The following is a 14,886-nucleotide window of genomic DNA, read 5'->3' as shown; positions in this document are numbered from 1 at the left end:
CGTTTCCTGTAAGTGAAGCGTCTGTATTGATATGCACTGACAGGTAAGTGTTTAGATTCAAATGGAAAAAGGTGCGCCTGCGGGCTCACTTGTTCTACCTCTGGAAATTCGTAAGGCCTCTACATCGTTCGCCCCCTCCTCCTGCCCCCTCACCTTTACCTGTAAGCTATGATTCATGAAGCTACACAGCTTTCTATGGTTTTCTTTCCATGGCTGGGTTTCAGTTTGACTGCACCTTCTTAAATCAACAGTACATAATATTACAACCTGAATTTAATATTTTAAAGGCAGATTATAATCTCTGCAGCATGAAGAGACAAAATGTATAAATGTTACCTGATGAAATGATAAACCTTTACTTTAAGTTAGTCTGAGTGAGTCAAGGGAAAAAAAAATCTGATTTTAGCATTTTTTCCACAACACTGAATGCATCTGATAGATGGGATCAGAGATGATAGATTTTATCTTTTGTGAAAATATCCTGTGTAAAAATATCCACCTTAGACACAAGCCTGCTTACAATGCCCATCCACAGTTTATTTTAATATAATTTATAGCACTCAGAAGACTACACTGTGATGGAAATTAGATCTTTTAGGTCATAACGCTGCTAAAGTAGATATGTATTCCGTGCTATCAAAATGCAAGAGGCAGAGATGTTCACGAAGCCTGATGAAAAGCTGCGCTCTTTCTTCATGCACCTGACTGATCCAGCACTCAGATTATAGGTACACATACAAGTTTGGACAGAACTCTTTCTTCAGAAAACAAGATCTGAAATACTGGCAGTAACCCTGACATTTCTGCCAGGAAAACATGCTGGGAGGGAGAGAAGAGAGAACCTGATCCGTCAGAGGTGGGGAATCCAGGTTCAGAAAATAAAAGGCCGGTCTGGAGATTAGTTCCAACCATCTGCATTTCCACCTCCACAGCACAGCCAGAGAAAGTGCAGTAAACCCGTTGGCATGAAACCAGTTTGATATAATTTCAGCATTGAGACATTGTGCATTATCCCTCAATAAGTAGTCATTAGAGGGTGGGTATACTCTGCTCATAAAGGGACACCCATGGTCAGCAAAAAGACTTAGGTGAACTGTGGTGTTTAAATAATTATTAGTTGGTACTAATGGTCCCAAAGTGCACCATCTACAATCCGTTAATAAAATCAAAAATCTATACAGAAAAGTTTGAGTTTAATGATGAAACCTCCTGAAGCCAAAACTGCCACACGAGTGGGTGGTGTGGTACCACCGTACTGTGGGAGGAACAAGAGAAAAATGAAGAAGAATGGCGACTGCTATCACTGCGGAAGTAAGAAAAGAAGCTTTTATTTGGACCAATGTGAAACTTCTCCTCCAAGCTACACAGGACTACAAGACCATGACAGCAAAAAAAACAGTAGGTTGAAAAGCCTGTGCAGCACAACTGCAACTATGGAGATCACCATTGCTGTTGTTGTTGGCAAGGTTGTGACCATATTAAGGGAGTTTTTCATTTGTTTACATAAACTATGAAGGAATGTAGACATATCAGTGCTGGATATGAGCTTGTAAGTAAGAGGACTTTACTGTGGAAACTGACCAAAGACACCTATATGTGCATTACGTCTGTGGTAAGGAGCCAGCAACTGAATGTCCAGACATAATACCCGTGACTGCAACGTCTTCTGTAGAGGTAGGCTATGTTTATTTGGCTTTTTCTCAGTGGAATGAAAACATAATCATACAATCCACAAAATCCTCAATCATTGTAAACATTCTGTAAACCCCCCACACACTAGTCACGTTTCCATCAATGTTTTTTAATGTGCATTTTGAAGTATCGCATTAGAAAAGGTGGTTGGAAACGGCAAAATTTTAATTCATTCATTAAAAGTTTTTACGCTGTCTGGAGGTAGTTTTTTACTCTTTCGAAGAACAGTGAATGCGCTAAAGAGGAGATGAAAACCCATTTGTCTAATTAGTTCTGATGCAGCGAACGTTTACCTCACATGACTGATCAGCCATTTCTGCAGCCGTTTTCCAGGATATACGCATAACGCTCAAAAATAGGGCAGGAAGCAACAACAGGTACGTGTGAACTTGTGAAGAGACTTCAGCATCTCTTAGTGTCATCCGTGAAAAAAAAAACAAAAAACAGCATATTCATTAAAGCCTCACTCCATCGCTGATCTGTGGTCCGTTCTAGTTAGCAACCTCTACTTCCTGTTTATTACACCCAACGTCAACGTATGACAACATTACGCTGTGTTTCGCATGGTTAATTCACTACAAACCAGTAAATGGAAACGTGTCTGATGCGCATTTTCTTTTTTGCAATGTTTTAAAAGTTTGCACAAAATTAGCAGGATAATTAGATGGAAACACAGCTACTGACTGCACACTTGTGCTGAAACAGTCTCTGAAATGGGCTGGTGGTCAGCAGGGGTGTTTATGTGTGTATGTGAGCGTCATTGTTGCATAGTCCACTTATTATAAGCAACTTTAGGCTTCTTTTTCTCTAAAGTTATTTCCAACTTTCAAGACTCGTGGGTGTGTGTTTTTTAGCTTGTTTTTTTACGTGAAGTTGCTTACTTGGGCTTGGCTTTTAATTCCCAACAGAACCTATTTTCCTGGCCGCGCAACAAGTACCAGGCTAAAATATCAACCCCATCCTCCTTGACAACTATTTTACGAGCAGGAAAAGTCCCTGTGTGTATAAATACCATGCTAAATTCATACATTTGTAAGGATTAGATGCACCCTCTTCACAGTGTGGTCCACTTCACAAGGGCCAGCAATGAACTTGCTAACTTCTTTAATGAGAAAATCCAAAAGATTAGAGGGGCAGTCCATACATCCATATCAATTTCAGTACCAAAGTTGTCTTAAACTAGAACTGATCATGACAAAATGTCCCAATTCAGCCAAATAAACCACAAAAGCTTAGAAGAAATCGTACACCAACTAAGTTCTTCTTCCTGCGGTTTCAATGTTCCACCCACAGCTTTATTTCTGTCATAACGTATGATTTGACTCAGATAATAAATACATCCCTTCTGTCAGGTGTAGTCTCTAAAAACAGCAATTATCAAACGACTGTTGAAAAGGAACAATTTGGACAAACTACTTCTGCAGAACTACAGGCCCATCTCCAACCTCCCCTTTATCAGTAGATTATTGAAAGAGTGGTGTTTCAACAATTTAAAATATTCTTAATAATGACCGGCCGCTTTGACGTCTTCCAGTCAGGTTTCTGTGCTCAGACGCCGCCCTTGTCAAGGTGTTTATAGAAATCCATGTAAATCCAGACTGTGGAAGACCCACAGTGCTGATATCACTGGACCTCAGTTTAGCATTCAACATAGGTGATCACTCAAGTCTGTTAAAGCACCTGGGAAACTGAGTCGGCCTCTCTGGTACATCATTCAACTGGTTTAAATCCTACTTAAAGGACAGGACTTTTTCGTGTTAGTAGGTACGTACCTTTATATCAGAAACTACAAAAATCACACAATCGCATCATAACGATGCAGATGACACACAGCTCTACATCACCATGTCACTAGGTGACTATGAACCCATTCAAGCACTGAGCAAATTCTTAGAAGAAATCAATGCATGGATGTGCCAACATTTTCAACAGTTGAATAAAAACAAAACTGAAGTATTAATTTCTGAACCAGTGGAAGAGTGATTTAAAGTTAGCACACAGCTTCAACTGCTTCAGCTGCTTCCGCTAGGAACCACTGATCAGGTCTGGAATCTGGGTGTAGATTACAATTACAAAGCCAGCCTTCTATCACCTGAAGAACATTTCCAGGATTAAAGGACTAATGTCTCAGCAGGATCTTGAAAAACCAATACATGCGTTTCTTTTTAGTCGAATCGATTACTGCAGCGCTGTTTTCACAGGTCTGCCAAAAAGTTGATCAGACAGCTTCAGTTGATCCAGAATATTGCTGCCTGCATACATCACAGACTTATTATCAATGTATCAACCCTCCAGACCACTCAGGTCTTCTGGATCAAATCTACTCTTCATGCCCAGGACAAAACACAGAGAAGCAGCTTTTAGTTCTTATGCTTCACTTATCTGGAACAAACTTCCAGAAGACTGTAAAAGTGCTGAAACCCTGAGTTTCTTTAAATTTGTTTAGACTTGTCTATCAATGTTAATGTTGACATTTGTAATCCAACTTGTCTTATATCTTTACCTTATGCTACTGTTCCACTACAATGTGCTTTCCTCTGCAACATTTTCCTTTCTTATGGTCTGTTCATGTACCACACTTTGAATTGTCTTGTTACTGAAATGTGCTATACAAATAAACTTGCCTTGCCTTGTTTGGTTGAGTTTCTTTTCATGGAGCAAGTCACTTGTTTCTCTCACAAGATTGGTGATCTTCTTTGTGTGTGTCTAAGAAGTGGGGTGTGTGTGAAGGTGAGTCTCTTAACAGCAGAATGATTGACTTTACAGCTTTAAAAATAAGGGTTATCGCAAAAAAAAAATAAATAAAAGTAAATCTTTTGTGATAAGATCTATTATAATTTGAAACATAGGCATGTCATTTATATATATATATATATATATATATATATATATATATATATATATATATATATGTACACACACACACACACACATATTTCATCGTATTAGCTGTAAATCTACGCAGATTCAGTGGGTGTCTTCCTAATGTTTGATCCATTGTGCGAGAGGACAGCCTCTCCTACCTTTTTGTTAATACTCCTTTCTCTCAGCTCATTTTGAGGCCTCTATATTTTAACCAACGTTTAGGCTGTTCTACTCTGTGTTCCTCAGTTCAGGCATGTAGAGATTACGCTCCTGGGACGTCGTCATCTTTCAAAATGATTGGTATTACAGATGTTGCTATTCTAAGTTTGACTGCTGGTTCAAACATCTGGACAACTCTGGGCAAATGTGATGGCAAAAAGCCCCCTTAGAACTTCTGAATAAAACATAAGAGCAACACATGTATTTTATCACCCCATCCTGAATAAAAGCTAAAGAATAAATAAATATTGAAACAACCTATCAGGCATATTCTAATGCTAATGCATTCTAATAATATAATCTAATAATAATAATATTCTAATAATATCGCATATCAATAATGTCACAAATAGACATAGTTTGACACAATATGTCAAACATCTTATTTCAACAAGTTTACCATTTCTTATTAAATGACAGGGACGCAAAATATGGTCCTTTTAGAGTGTATGTAAATACATTATTTGTTTTCGACTGTAACTTATAACGGGGAATTTATACAGAAGCTCACATGTTAAACTCCATCAGTGGAACATTGTTTACATTTATACCAAGTTCAATCAACAGAATACTGCATACATTGCTGCACAGAAAATACTATCTTTAAATGTTCATCCTTTGCCACTAGATCTGTACACTATGACTGCCCCAAGCATAATCCGAGCGAACCTACAAATCACTGATATTGGTGAAGTGTTTGCACAGCGTCTGACACAAATGAAAAGCCAAAACATGCTGTAGCCTGATTGCCCTGCAAGATAAATCAGAAGCTTTGCCAAACAAACTCTTCAGTGACATCCATAGGTGCAGTAATACCTGCATTAAAGGTTTAAGCTTCACCTTGTAAATTGGGACCGTATAAAGACTAAACTAACCTCCTTAGATTCTTAAATCTTTACAGTAAAAGCAACTTTTTCGATTCAGAAATGTTGACTTAAAACGGTTGACTTTAACTTCCTGTTTTAGCAGAAAGAAGACAGGCAGAAGGATAAAAAGGGTTTTAGTCCCAACACATGAGTTACATGTCTAAAATAAAATACAATAAAAGCTACCACTCTTCTCTCTTTAGCGTTTCCTGTAAGTGAAGCGTCTGTATTGATATGCACTGACAGGTAAGTGTTTAGATTCAAATGGAAAAAAGGTGCGCCTGCGGGCTTACTTGTTCTACCTTTGGAAATTCGTAAGGCCTCTACATCACTCGTTCCCTCCTCCTGCCCCCTCATCTTTACCTGTAAGCTATGATTCATGAAGCTACACAGCTTTCTATGGTTTTCTCTCCATGGTTGGGTTTCAGTTTGACTGCACCTTCTTAAATCAACAGTTCATAATATTACAACCTGAATTTAATCTTTTCCAGACAGATTATAATCTCTGCAGCACGAAGAGACAAAATGTTTAAACGTTACCTGATGAAATGATAAACCTTTACTTTAAGTTAGTCTGAGTGAGTCAAAGAAAAATAAAATCTGATTTTAGCATTTTTTCCACAACACTGAATGCATCTGATAGATGGGATCAGAGATGATAGATTTTATCTTTTGTGAAAATATCCACCTTAGACACAAGCCTGCTTACAATGCCCATCCACAGTTTATTTTAATATAATTTATAGCACTCAGAAGACTACACTGTGATGGAAATTAGATCTTTTAGGTCATAACACTGCTAAAGTAGATATGTATTCCGTGCTATCCAAATGCAAGAGGCAGAGATGTTCACGAAGCCTGATGAAAAGCTGTGCTCTTTCTTCATGCACCTGACTGATCCAGCACTCAGATTATAGGTACACATACAAGTTTGGACAGAACTCTTTCTTCAGAAAACAAGATCTGAAATACTGGCAGTAACCCTGACATTTCTGCCAGGAAAACATGCTGGGAGGGAGAGAAGAGATAACCTGATCCGTCAGAGGTGTGAAATTCAGGTTCAGAAAATAAAAAGCCGGTCCGGAGATTATTTCCAACCATTTGCATTTCCAGCTCCACAGCACAGCCAGAGAATAAAAGCACCTGGTTAAGTGAACAGCATGAAGGAAAACCAGGCATGGATTTTACTTTCTGAAGCCAGATTTATCCACCTCTGGTCTTAAATTAACTATTACTGGAGCTTATTAAGGTACTAATGATGTTTAAGTTTTGTTTGATGGACAAAGACATTTTTCCCCTCGTACTCACAGTTGTGGAACCTTTTTCATTGGAAAATTAAATCTTTTTAAAAACATACGTTTTGAAATTGCTTTCTGACGATTTTGTTTTTAGCTTAAAGCACAAAACTTGCTATCAATTTGCAGTGAATATGGAGCTTAAACCCAAGCAGGGTGGAAAGGAGGGGAGGGTCGACGGAAGACAGGATAATGAAACCAGAGGATTGGATTAATGATGAATAGATTAATGGAGGACGGGATGAATGGACACACATATTAATGGTTAATGATTACATGGATGGAATAGAGGATGTTTGAAAGGCTAACGGACAGATGGAAAGATGAATATATAGTGGATAGATGGAGGTACAGTCAGATGAATGAATGGATAGTACATGGATAAATCGATGAACATATGGATGAATGGATGGACAAAGGAGGGATGAATAATGGGCAATGAATTTTTATAACTTTAAGACAAATGTAAACAAGAAAGAAAGTCTCAAACATTTTCTTCCATTCTCCCCTATCTTTTACCAAAGTTATCAAATTAAACAAATTCCAGACCTTTCCAGATTGAGCAGGAACCCTGCACACTAGTTTCTACCTCACACCATTTAAACCCTGGTAACTAACTTCTCTACTTTCATGAAATACTTATTTCGATGACACGATTCAAGAACACCCAGGCCAGCTATCTTACCTGTCTGCTGTGTGGTTTTTAGAGTTGCCGTGTTACAATCGTTGAATCTGACGTCGATGCTGTTTGAACCTTCGCCGACTAGGCCGTTGAACTGCGTCCCATCGTCCCTCTTGGCGGGCTTACTGAGGCCTGACTTAGGCACAAAAGTTGGATCCAGGTCCATGATCAGTTGATTCAGCTGATCAATGGAGTTATCAATATCCATTGTTAAGGATTTAATCTCTTCATCGTGTTTGTTGTTTTTGTTGTTGTTATTGGTGGCTGGCTGTTCCCTGTAAGGCGCTGTGTTTTTAACAGTGTCCACTTTTTTGTCCCTGATGGGGTTCTGTGGTTGGTTGGCCAGACCTTCTTTTGGTGAACTACTTCCAGGTTTGACCGCAGAATATCTTTCAGTGTCATTTCCTTCCTCCGGCATGAAGTTGAACTGCTGTGCGGCGACCATCTGTTGCTGTCGAACCCAAGACTGCGTGGAGTAGCTCCCCTGTCTGTACACATGCTGCTTTGGTGTAGGAGCACTGCTGGGGTTACAGGAAGCCTCAGAGTTGTTTCTGGATCTCAAAAAGGCTCTTCTAGCCTCTGCATAGGATCTCTCGAAATCATCCATGTGTTGCGGCACAGTGTGATGCAGGTGGTGCTGGTTTTGTTGCTCCTCTGATCCAGGAAACCCGAAGCCATCTGACAGCAGGGAGTTTTGGCTACTCTTGTGGCACGACGATGACAGGGTTCCTAGGCTGTCCACACTATGCAGGTCATGAGCAGTGTTGACTTCGTCGTCAAGGATGTCAGTCTCCCTCTCTCGGGGTTGGGTGTCTCCATTAAAGTGCAACTGTGCTGGGAGGGTCTGTTGCAAGCCCAGCTTAGGGTCTGGTTCGTCCATCTCATCTAGGGAAGGATCGTCAAGACCAAAACCACTAAGGAGCTGTTTCAGCTGGACTTTCTCCTGTGGACTGGGTCCCTGGTTGGCCTTCACAATGGTGCTGCTGCTGCTGCTGTTGTTGTTGTTGTTGGTGGTTAGAACGGGTGTGGGTCTTTCCACCCACAGAGATGTGCTGGACAGGCCTGAGTCGCTGCTCACTGAGAGGGCGTGGTCGCTATGGTCAGGGCTGGAGGTTGTGGAGGTGGTGCGGGTCCCTCTGCCCAGCGTGGCCTCTCCACCGATAGCGCTCCTCTTGGTAGCTGCTTTATCCTGGTTTAGGCCCTGAGAGCGTGGTGCTGCAAAACAGAAGAGATGCTGCAGCTTCATACAGTCAGCTGGTATGGTCACACGCAGATATAACACAAACAGGGGACTGACAAAGACTGACAAAGACAGGACTCCATCAAACGGTCACGGTCACGTCATTCTGTGATTGACAGGGACAGAACAGGAATCAAACATCAACATGTAATCCCCAACATTCAAGACAAAACAAATAACCAACTTATTAACAGGATGAGTCAGGATCTCTGAGATGAGAATCTGTGAATATATTGCAAACAGTTAATATCTTACTTGAGATGGATATTTGCTAGTTTTGATACCCAGAGCATTTAATGTACATGAACACATAATTTTACCTCTCATCTACTTTAACTGCGTTGCTCCAGAACCTACAGATCTCCTTGCCTGACTTTTTATAGTTATAAATATTGCTCATGTCCAAATTATGTATGACCTTGACAAGTGGGACGCTCAAAGTAGATTTTGAATGCCTGCCAACATATATCAAACTTTCTTTAAATATTGATCATTCACACATTCAACCTTGAAACTTCCCTATCTTCTTATTCGATTGAAAGATCATATTTGAAGCTGCGAATATCCAGTCACAAGATAGTGTTTTGTCTAAACTGATCCATTGCTACCATTTTTCGCCTATGGAGTCTAAGGAATGTGGTTTGGAAAAATGTTAACATTCATTATTTATAATTTTTACTGCTATCCTAAGTCAGAGTCTGATTGGCGAACTGTCCAGTCTATCCCTGGTTGGTCTGGTGTTAAAAGCTGATTCCAAGCTTTTTAATTCATGCTCCCTTCCTGCTTTCCCCCAAACTACTAGTTGTTGAGTTGCATTGGCCTAAGTAGCATTGATTCTTACTCTTGTTTGTGTATTTCTCTTAATTGATTAATTGCTTGTAAATAGATCTTAGTTTGGTTATAAGAGTAATTCTTGAGTACAATGATTACCAGTGATCTTTCATGTAAGTTCGGAGAAACATGGAGGTCTTTCCTTAAATAGGTGATAAGGATCACTCAATGCAAAGGAAAAACCTTGATCCTTCAGGCCGATATTGGACAATACGAGCCTGACTGATTTTTAAAGATTGTGAGAGCGATCGGTTTGTACCATTGACATGGTTTAGCATTGCATTTTCATTTCACAATAGTTATCCACAGCACAAAAAAAACCCAAACAAACAAAAAAAAAAAAACAATATTATCTGCTCATAACCGTTTAACAGATCCTCATTTCAAAATTCCTATGCTCTTCCTTTAAAGCACTGGAAGGGGAGATGGAAGTTAATAATTTCACCATATTGAGACAAATTACTTAAAAGTATTCTTTTACATGTTCATTTAAAGCAAACAAAGCCCAGGGTTCCTCTATTAGTTATCAACCAGGTCAAACGTCAAGATTCAGGTAGCCAGTATTGATCTTCGTGTACAGGTTATAGATAGCATGTCAAATCTTCTACATGCTGGCACATGACTTAGATGGTCAAGAGGTTGCATTCCTGACACAGCTGTGACTGAACCACATGACACACTTTCACTTGCCCCCTTGACCCTCAGCACATGTCCAAACAACCTTCTTAATCCTCAAGGGTAACAGAAAAAAAGAGAAAACCGCAAATACAGAATGAAGAAAGATGCTGTTTGACTGTCACTCCCTCTATGCCTCAAACAAAAGAGACATAGAACTTGACTCCCGTGCTTCTGTCTCAGGCTATCACCTTAAGTGCTTGGCCATTAGTAAAACTATGACTAGAAACTCTGAATACCAGACACGCATGATAACCTCCCCCCTTTCCCTTCCTTCTTTTCCTCTGCAAAAGCTTCTTTTGTGCGTGGCTCGGGCCCCACACAAAACTGCATCCCATCTCGAGCAGCTTCAGTTTAAACCTCAACACTGGCCTGCTCCAACGGGAGTTTTCCAACAAACCCTTGTCATGACATTCCATTTAGCAAGGTGGAAGCCGGCATTTAAAACCTCATCACCTTCATTCTTGCCATCCAACCCCCCAAACCCCCCGTAACCCCCTGACATCTAACACTGACCCCCCCAACATCCACTACTTCATGGCCACCCATCTACTTCAAAAGGAAAATATCTTACCTTCTCTGTCCTCACCAGGTAGGAATGCAAGAAAATCAGAGTCTCGGGTTAAGCCAAAAATGTAAAGGAGAAGCAGCTGTGCAGATGCATGAGAGCAAACGTGGCTTCAAACAAGCGGATAGTGGAAGGCAAATCACAAAAGTTTCAATAAGTGTGCCGGTTTTCTTTCTCTGCTGAGAAGGTGAGAGAGTTTGGGCTCTACAAAAGAGGTGGTGTAGGTGGGGGGGGGTAAGGGGTTTCAAATCCCCATATAAGGGCAAAGGAATGTAAACATGTGAGGCGGGGTTATTGAGCTGAACAGGGTTGGAGGAAACCAGTAACCTGAGCTCTTGCCCATGTTTTACGGGACTACCCCACTGGGGAGGGTGTGTGTGTGTTTGGGGGGGGGGGGGGGGGGGGGTTGTAGGAGGACAGGAGGCAGGCAAAAGAGTGACAGATCGAGGGGGGGGGGTTGGTAGAGAAGACAGAGGATGAAAACAACATTCCTGGAGCTCAACACATATCCACTCTGTAAAGAGACACTTTGTAATTAAAGGCAGAGATTTACTTCTGCTGGGAGCCTAGAGCTATTTTCATGAAAGACGGAGGGCAAGTTGTTTTTCTCTCAATCTTGTGCGTCAAGAGAAGACACGTTATCGGTCTTAATGCACAAAACTGGATAAAAAACTGATGTTTAAAAAATAAAAACCTTCTGAGGGATCTAGAATTGTTTTTGAAGAAAAAAAAAACTACTTCAAGTCTTCTCTCTCACACCGGCGACTCGGGGAAAGATTCCCAAGCATGTTCTCAGCTTGTGAACTTGAGAAAAATCTGATAATTTCCATCCAGTATTCACTATGTTTGCTATTATGGTTTAGTCAGTCCTTTAAAATATCCATGGATTACAGTGCAGAGAGAAGAAAAACCACAACTGTTTCTTAAGTTCCTCTAGCATTAGGAGGTCTGGTTGTGTACGACTATGCAATTACTGAACCCTCTGTGTTACGTCTCCTTTATGACCGGTTTGCCTTTTCCAAATGTCTCTGAAATGGGAGTGAAAAACATAATGGGGACAATCTATTGATTTTCTAAAAAAACAAAAACAAAACTTTGACAGTACTTTGGATAGTAATGTTTATTATTTTTTTCATATTTTGTCACTTAAACACAATGCAATTTTCCCAGAATTTTATGTGATAGACCAAAGCAAAGTATGGCAAGATTGTTAAGTGGAACTTAAAACATAAATGGTTTAAATCTTGTTTTGTTTGTTAACAAATAAAGACCTTAAGTGCGATATGCATTTCTATTCAGCTCCCTTGAATCAGTATTTTGCAGAACCACCTACCAACCATGTCCGTGTAGACCAGAGAAGAGCAACACATTGAACCACAATCTCACTTACAAGTGTCTGCTATCACAACAGGTCTGCTCTGGAATAAATATACTAGCTCAATGGTGCAGTCTTTCATTTTCTCGTTTCAACATACCTGTAACAGAATGATGGGGTCGTTGTGGCTATGGGGGCAAAATTGTTGTAGGGAAAATAATTAATTAATTAATCACTATCAGTATCGTCACTGCAACATTCAACACCAATATTGCAATCTCCTATTTTACCATTTCCATTGTTCTCCATCGTCATTTGAAAACAGCTCAAGCTCAGATTGGTTGAACAGTGCCTGTGAATAGCTATTTTTAAAGCCTTGCCAAATATTCTCAGTTGGATTTAGGTCTGGAACTTCTCAACCCTTTTGCAGCCTCCAGCGGGCTGGGTTGCATCGCATGTCGTTTCATTCACCTTCCTGCCGAAATAATTCCATAAATATGTCCTTTTCCTTCCAGTTTCCAATTATCATTTTGAGTTGGTCTATCATATAATCCCAACAAAACACACTGAAGTTTGTGGTTGTAGCTTTTCAAAATGTGGAAAAGTTTGAGGGGTAGAAAGTGCTTTTGCAAGGCACTGTTTGTGTAGCTTTAGTGTGTGTGTTACATAAACAACCATTTAAAAGGTTTCAAAACTAGACTGAAGAGTCAGCGTAGTTAGAATTGGATAAATTTATTATTATACTTTGACATTGCAGTCAGGTTTAGGTCTTTAATCAAAATGCCGACCTACGGAATTTTACAAAAGAAGCCAATGTGTGATAATTTCTTTTTTAAAGCAGTTTGACAAGAGCTACACATTTTTAAGTGCACATGTAATCACATGTTTAATTTCCAGACAGATGTACCTTAACTACTTAGATTTCAGCGGCACTTTTAGTGCCAATTTTCTTTTCTTACTCTTATTTGTGTATAATTTCTGGTAAATAGATCTAAGTTTGGTTATAAGAGTAATTATTGAGTACAATGATTACCAGTGGCTTTACATGTAAGTTTAGAGAAACGTGGAGGTCTTTCCTTAAATGGGGGATAAAGATCACTCAATGCAAAGGAAAAATCTTGATCCTTCATGCTGATATTGGACATTATGAGACTGATTTTTAAAGATTGTGAGAGCGATCAGTTTGTACTATTGACATGGATTAGCATTTCACAACAGTTATCCACTTTAAAAAACAAACAAAAAAAAAAACTAATATTTTCTGCTCATAGCCTTTTAACAAATCCTCATTTCAAAATTCCGAAACTCTTCCTTTAAAGCACCTTTTAAGCCATTTATGGCCATTTCCATTTATGCATCTAATGATATAACTTGTCAGTTAATTTGTCAGGATGGTAAGATTTGTATTAATATTACACATTGGGTCCATTTTTAACCATGTCTGACTTGATATATATACGGTAGTGAAAAAAATTAGAGGGAGGCTCCAGAGGTATACTATGCAGAGACAGCAGCCCAGTTCAAAAATAAACCAAACCAAACAACCTTTCTCTTAATTCTCACTTTGCAGCAAACACACTCTAGCAATTAAAACAGAGCCACTGAGGTAAATAAGGCTTTCTTTTCACAACCTTATCACTAAGGTGTCAAACAGCTTCCAGACTTCCTCCACCGGAGGAGTCACTGGGCGACCGTGTCTTTGAGGCAAACTGGTTCAGAGCGAGCCCTCCTGGTAAGTACATGCAGAATTTCAGGAAAGTTCTCTGTCCCTCCTCTCATACGCTCGAGTTTACACGCGAAAACAAAGCAGTAAATATCCCACATGAACGCTCTGGAATCGAGGCAGCCGGGATGAAGAAAAGTGCTCCTGTTGATGCCTCTGCTTTCCTTTGATCAGTTCATAAATTTGGGTGGTTTTCTTTTCATTGCACTCCCCAGAAGCTGGTGTTAAAATAGTGTGAGGACGTGCTTGGGTGTGTTAAATGAAAATAATAATAATAAAAAAAGGGCAGATTGTTTTCATCAAGTCAAGCTTGGCTTATAAAAACTCTCAATGAACACTGGGAAAGGGTGGATTTGGGTTTTAATGTCGCTACCGCGCCGCTCTATTCTGAGAGGTTGTTGTGAATGCTGTGGTTCGGCGGAGAGCGACAACCACAGCGAGGACAAGACGCTCCGACAGGGTGGCTCTTTAAGTACATATATGTATATAAATACATATATACATAGATGCATGTGGGTGTACAGGAGTGAGAGTTTGCATGTGTGTGGGATGCTTATTCACTTGAAGAGTCAACAAAGGAAATCTCTTGAGAACTCTTCACTCTTCCTCTGGACCCAGCATTCCCAAAGGGAAACAACGGCGCTTCCCCCAGAAAAAAACACTCCTTGCCATTTTCATCATTCTGCAGGCCAAGGTAACATTTTGGCCTCTGCTTTCTTTTCTCATCGCTTTAAAAAGGTTACCATGTCAGGATGCAGAGGTTTTAGGTTCCACAGATAAAAAAATAATAAAAAAAACTCTCGAACATCAACTGCAACATAAAACCGAGTTGGTGCTACTGGCGTGAAAGTTAATGAAATCCTTGTACTGTTCCTAAATACCATTGGACCGGAGGTGCTATTTTAGTCCCCTGTG

The 14,886-nt window shown here is 39.9% G+C and overlaps 1 protein-coding gene across 2 annotated transcripts in view; it reads right to left on the bottom strand.

Annotated features, from left to right (window-relative positions):
* LOC105935231 (tensin-3) overlaps positions 1–14,886 on the bottom strand; it is a 56,202-nt gene that overhangs the window by 17,061 nt on the left and 24,255 nt on the right. The window contains exon 13 of one of the 2 annotated variants that reach the window (XM_036138226.1): positions 7,623–8,834. The exons of the other annotated variant lie outside the window; for it this stretch is intronic. Coding sequence (XP_035994119.1) covers positions 7,623–8,834 — 1,212 coding nt within the window. The remainder of the gene's footprint in view (positions 1–7,622; positions 8,835–14,886) is intronic. 2 annotated transcript variants of the gene reach the window in all.

This window comes from Fundulus heteroclitus, chromosome 6 (assembly GCF_011125445.2).
Source record: "Fundulus heteroclitus isolate FHET01 chromosome 6, MU-UCD_Fhet_4.1, whole genome shotgun sequence".
Classification (NCBI taxonomy): Eukaryota; Metazoa; Chordata; class Actinopteri; order Cyprinodontiformes; family Fundulidae; genus Fundulus; species Fundulus heteroclitus.
Note: the sequence above shows the minus strand (reverse complement) of the source record. Positions and strands in the feature narration are given on the sequence as shown.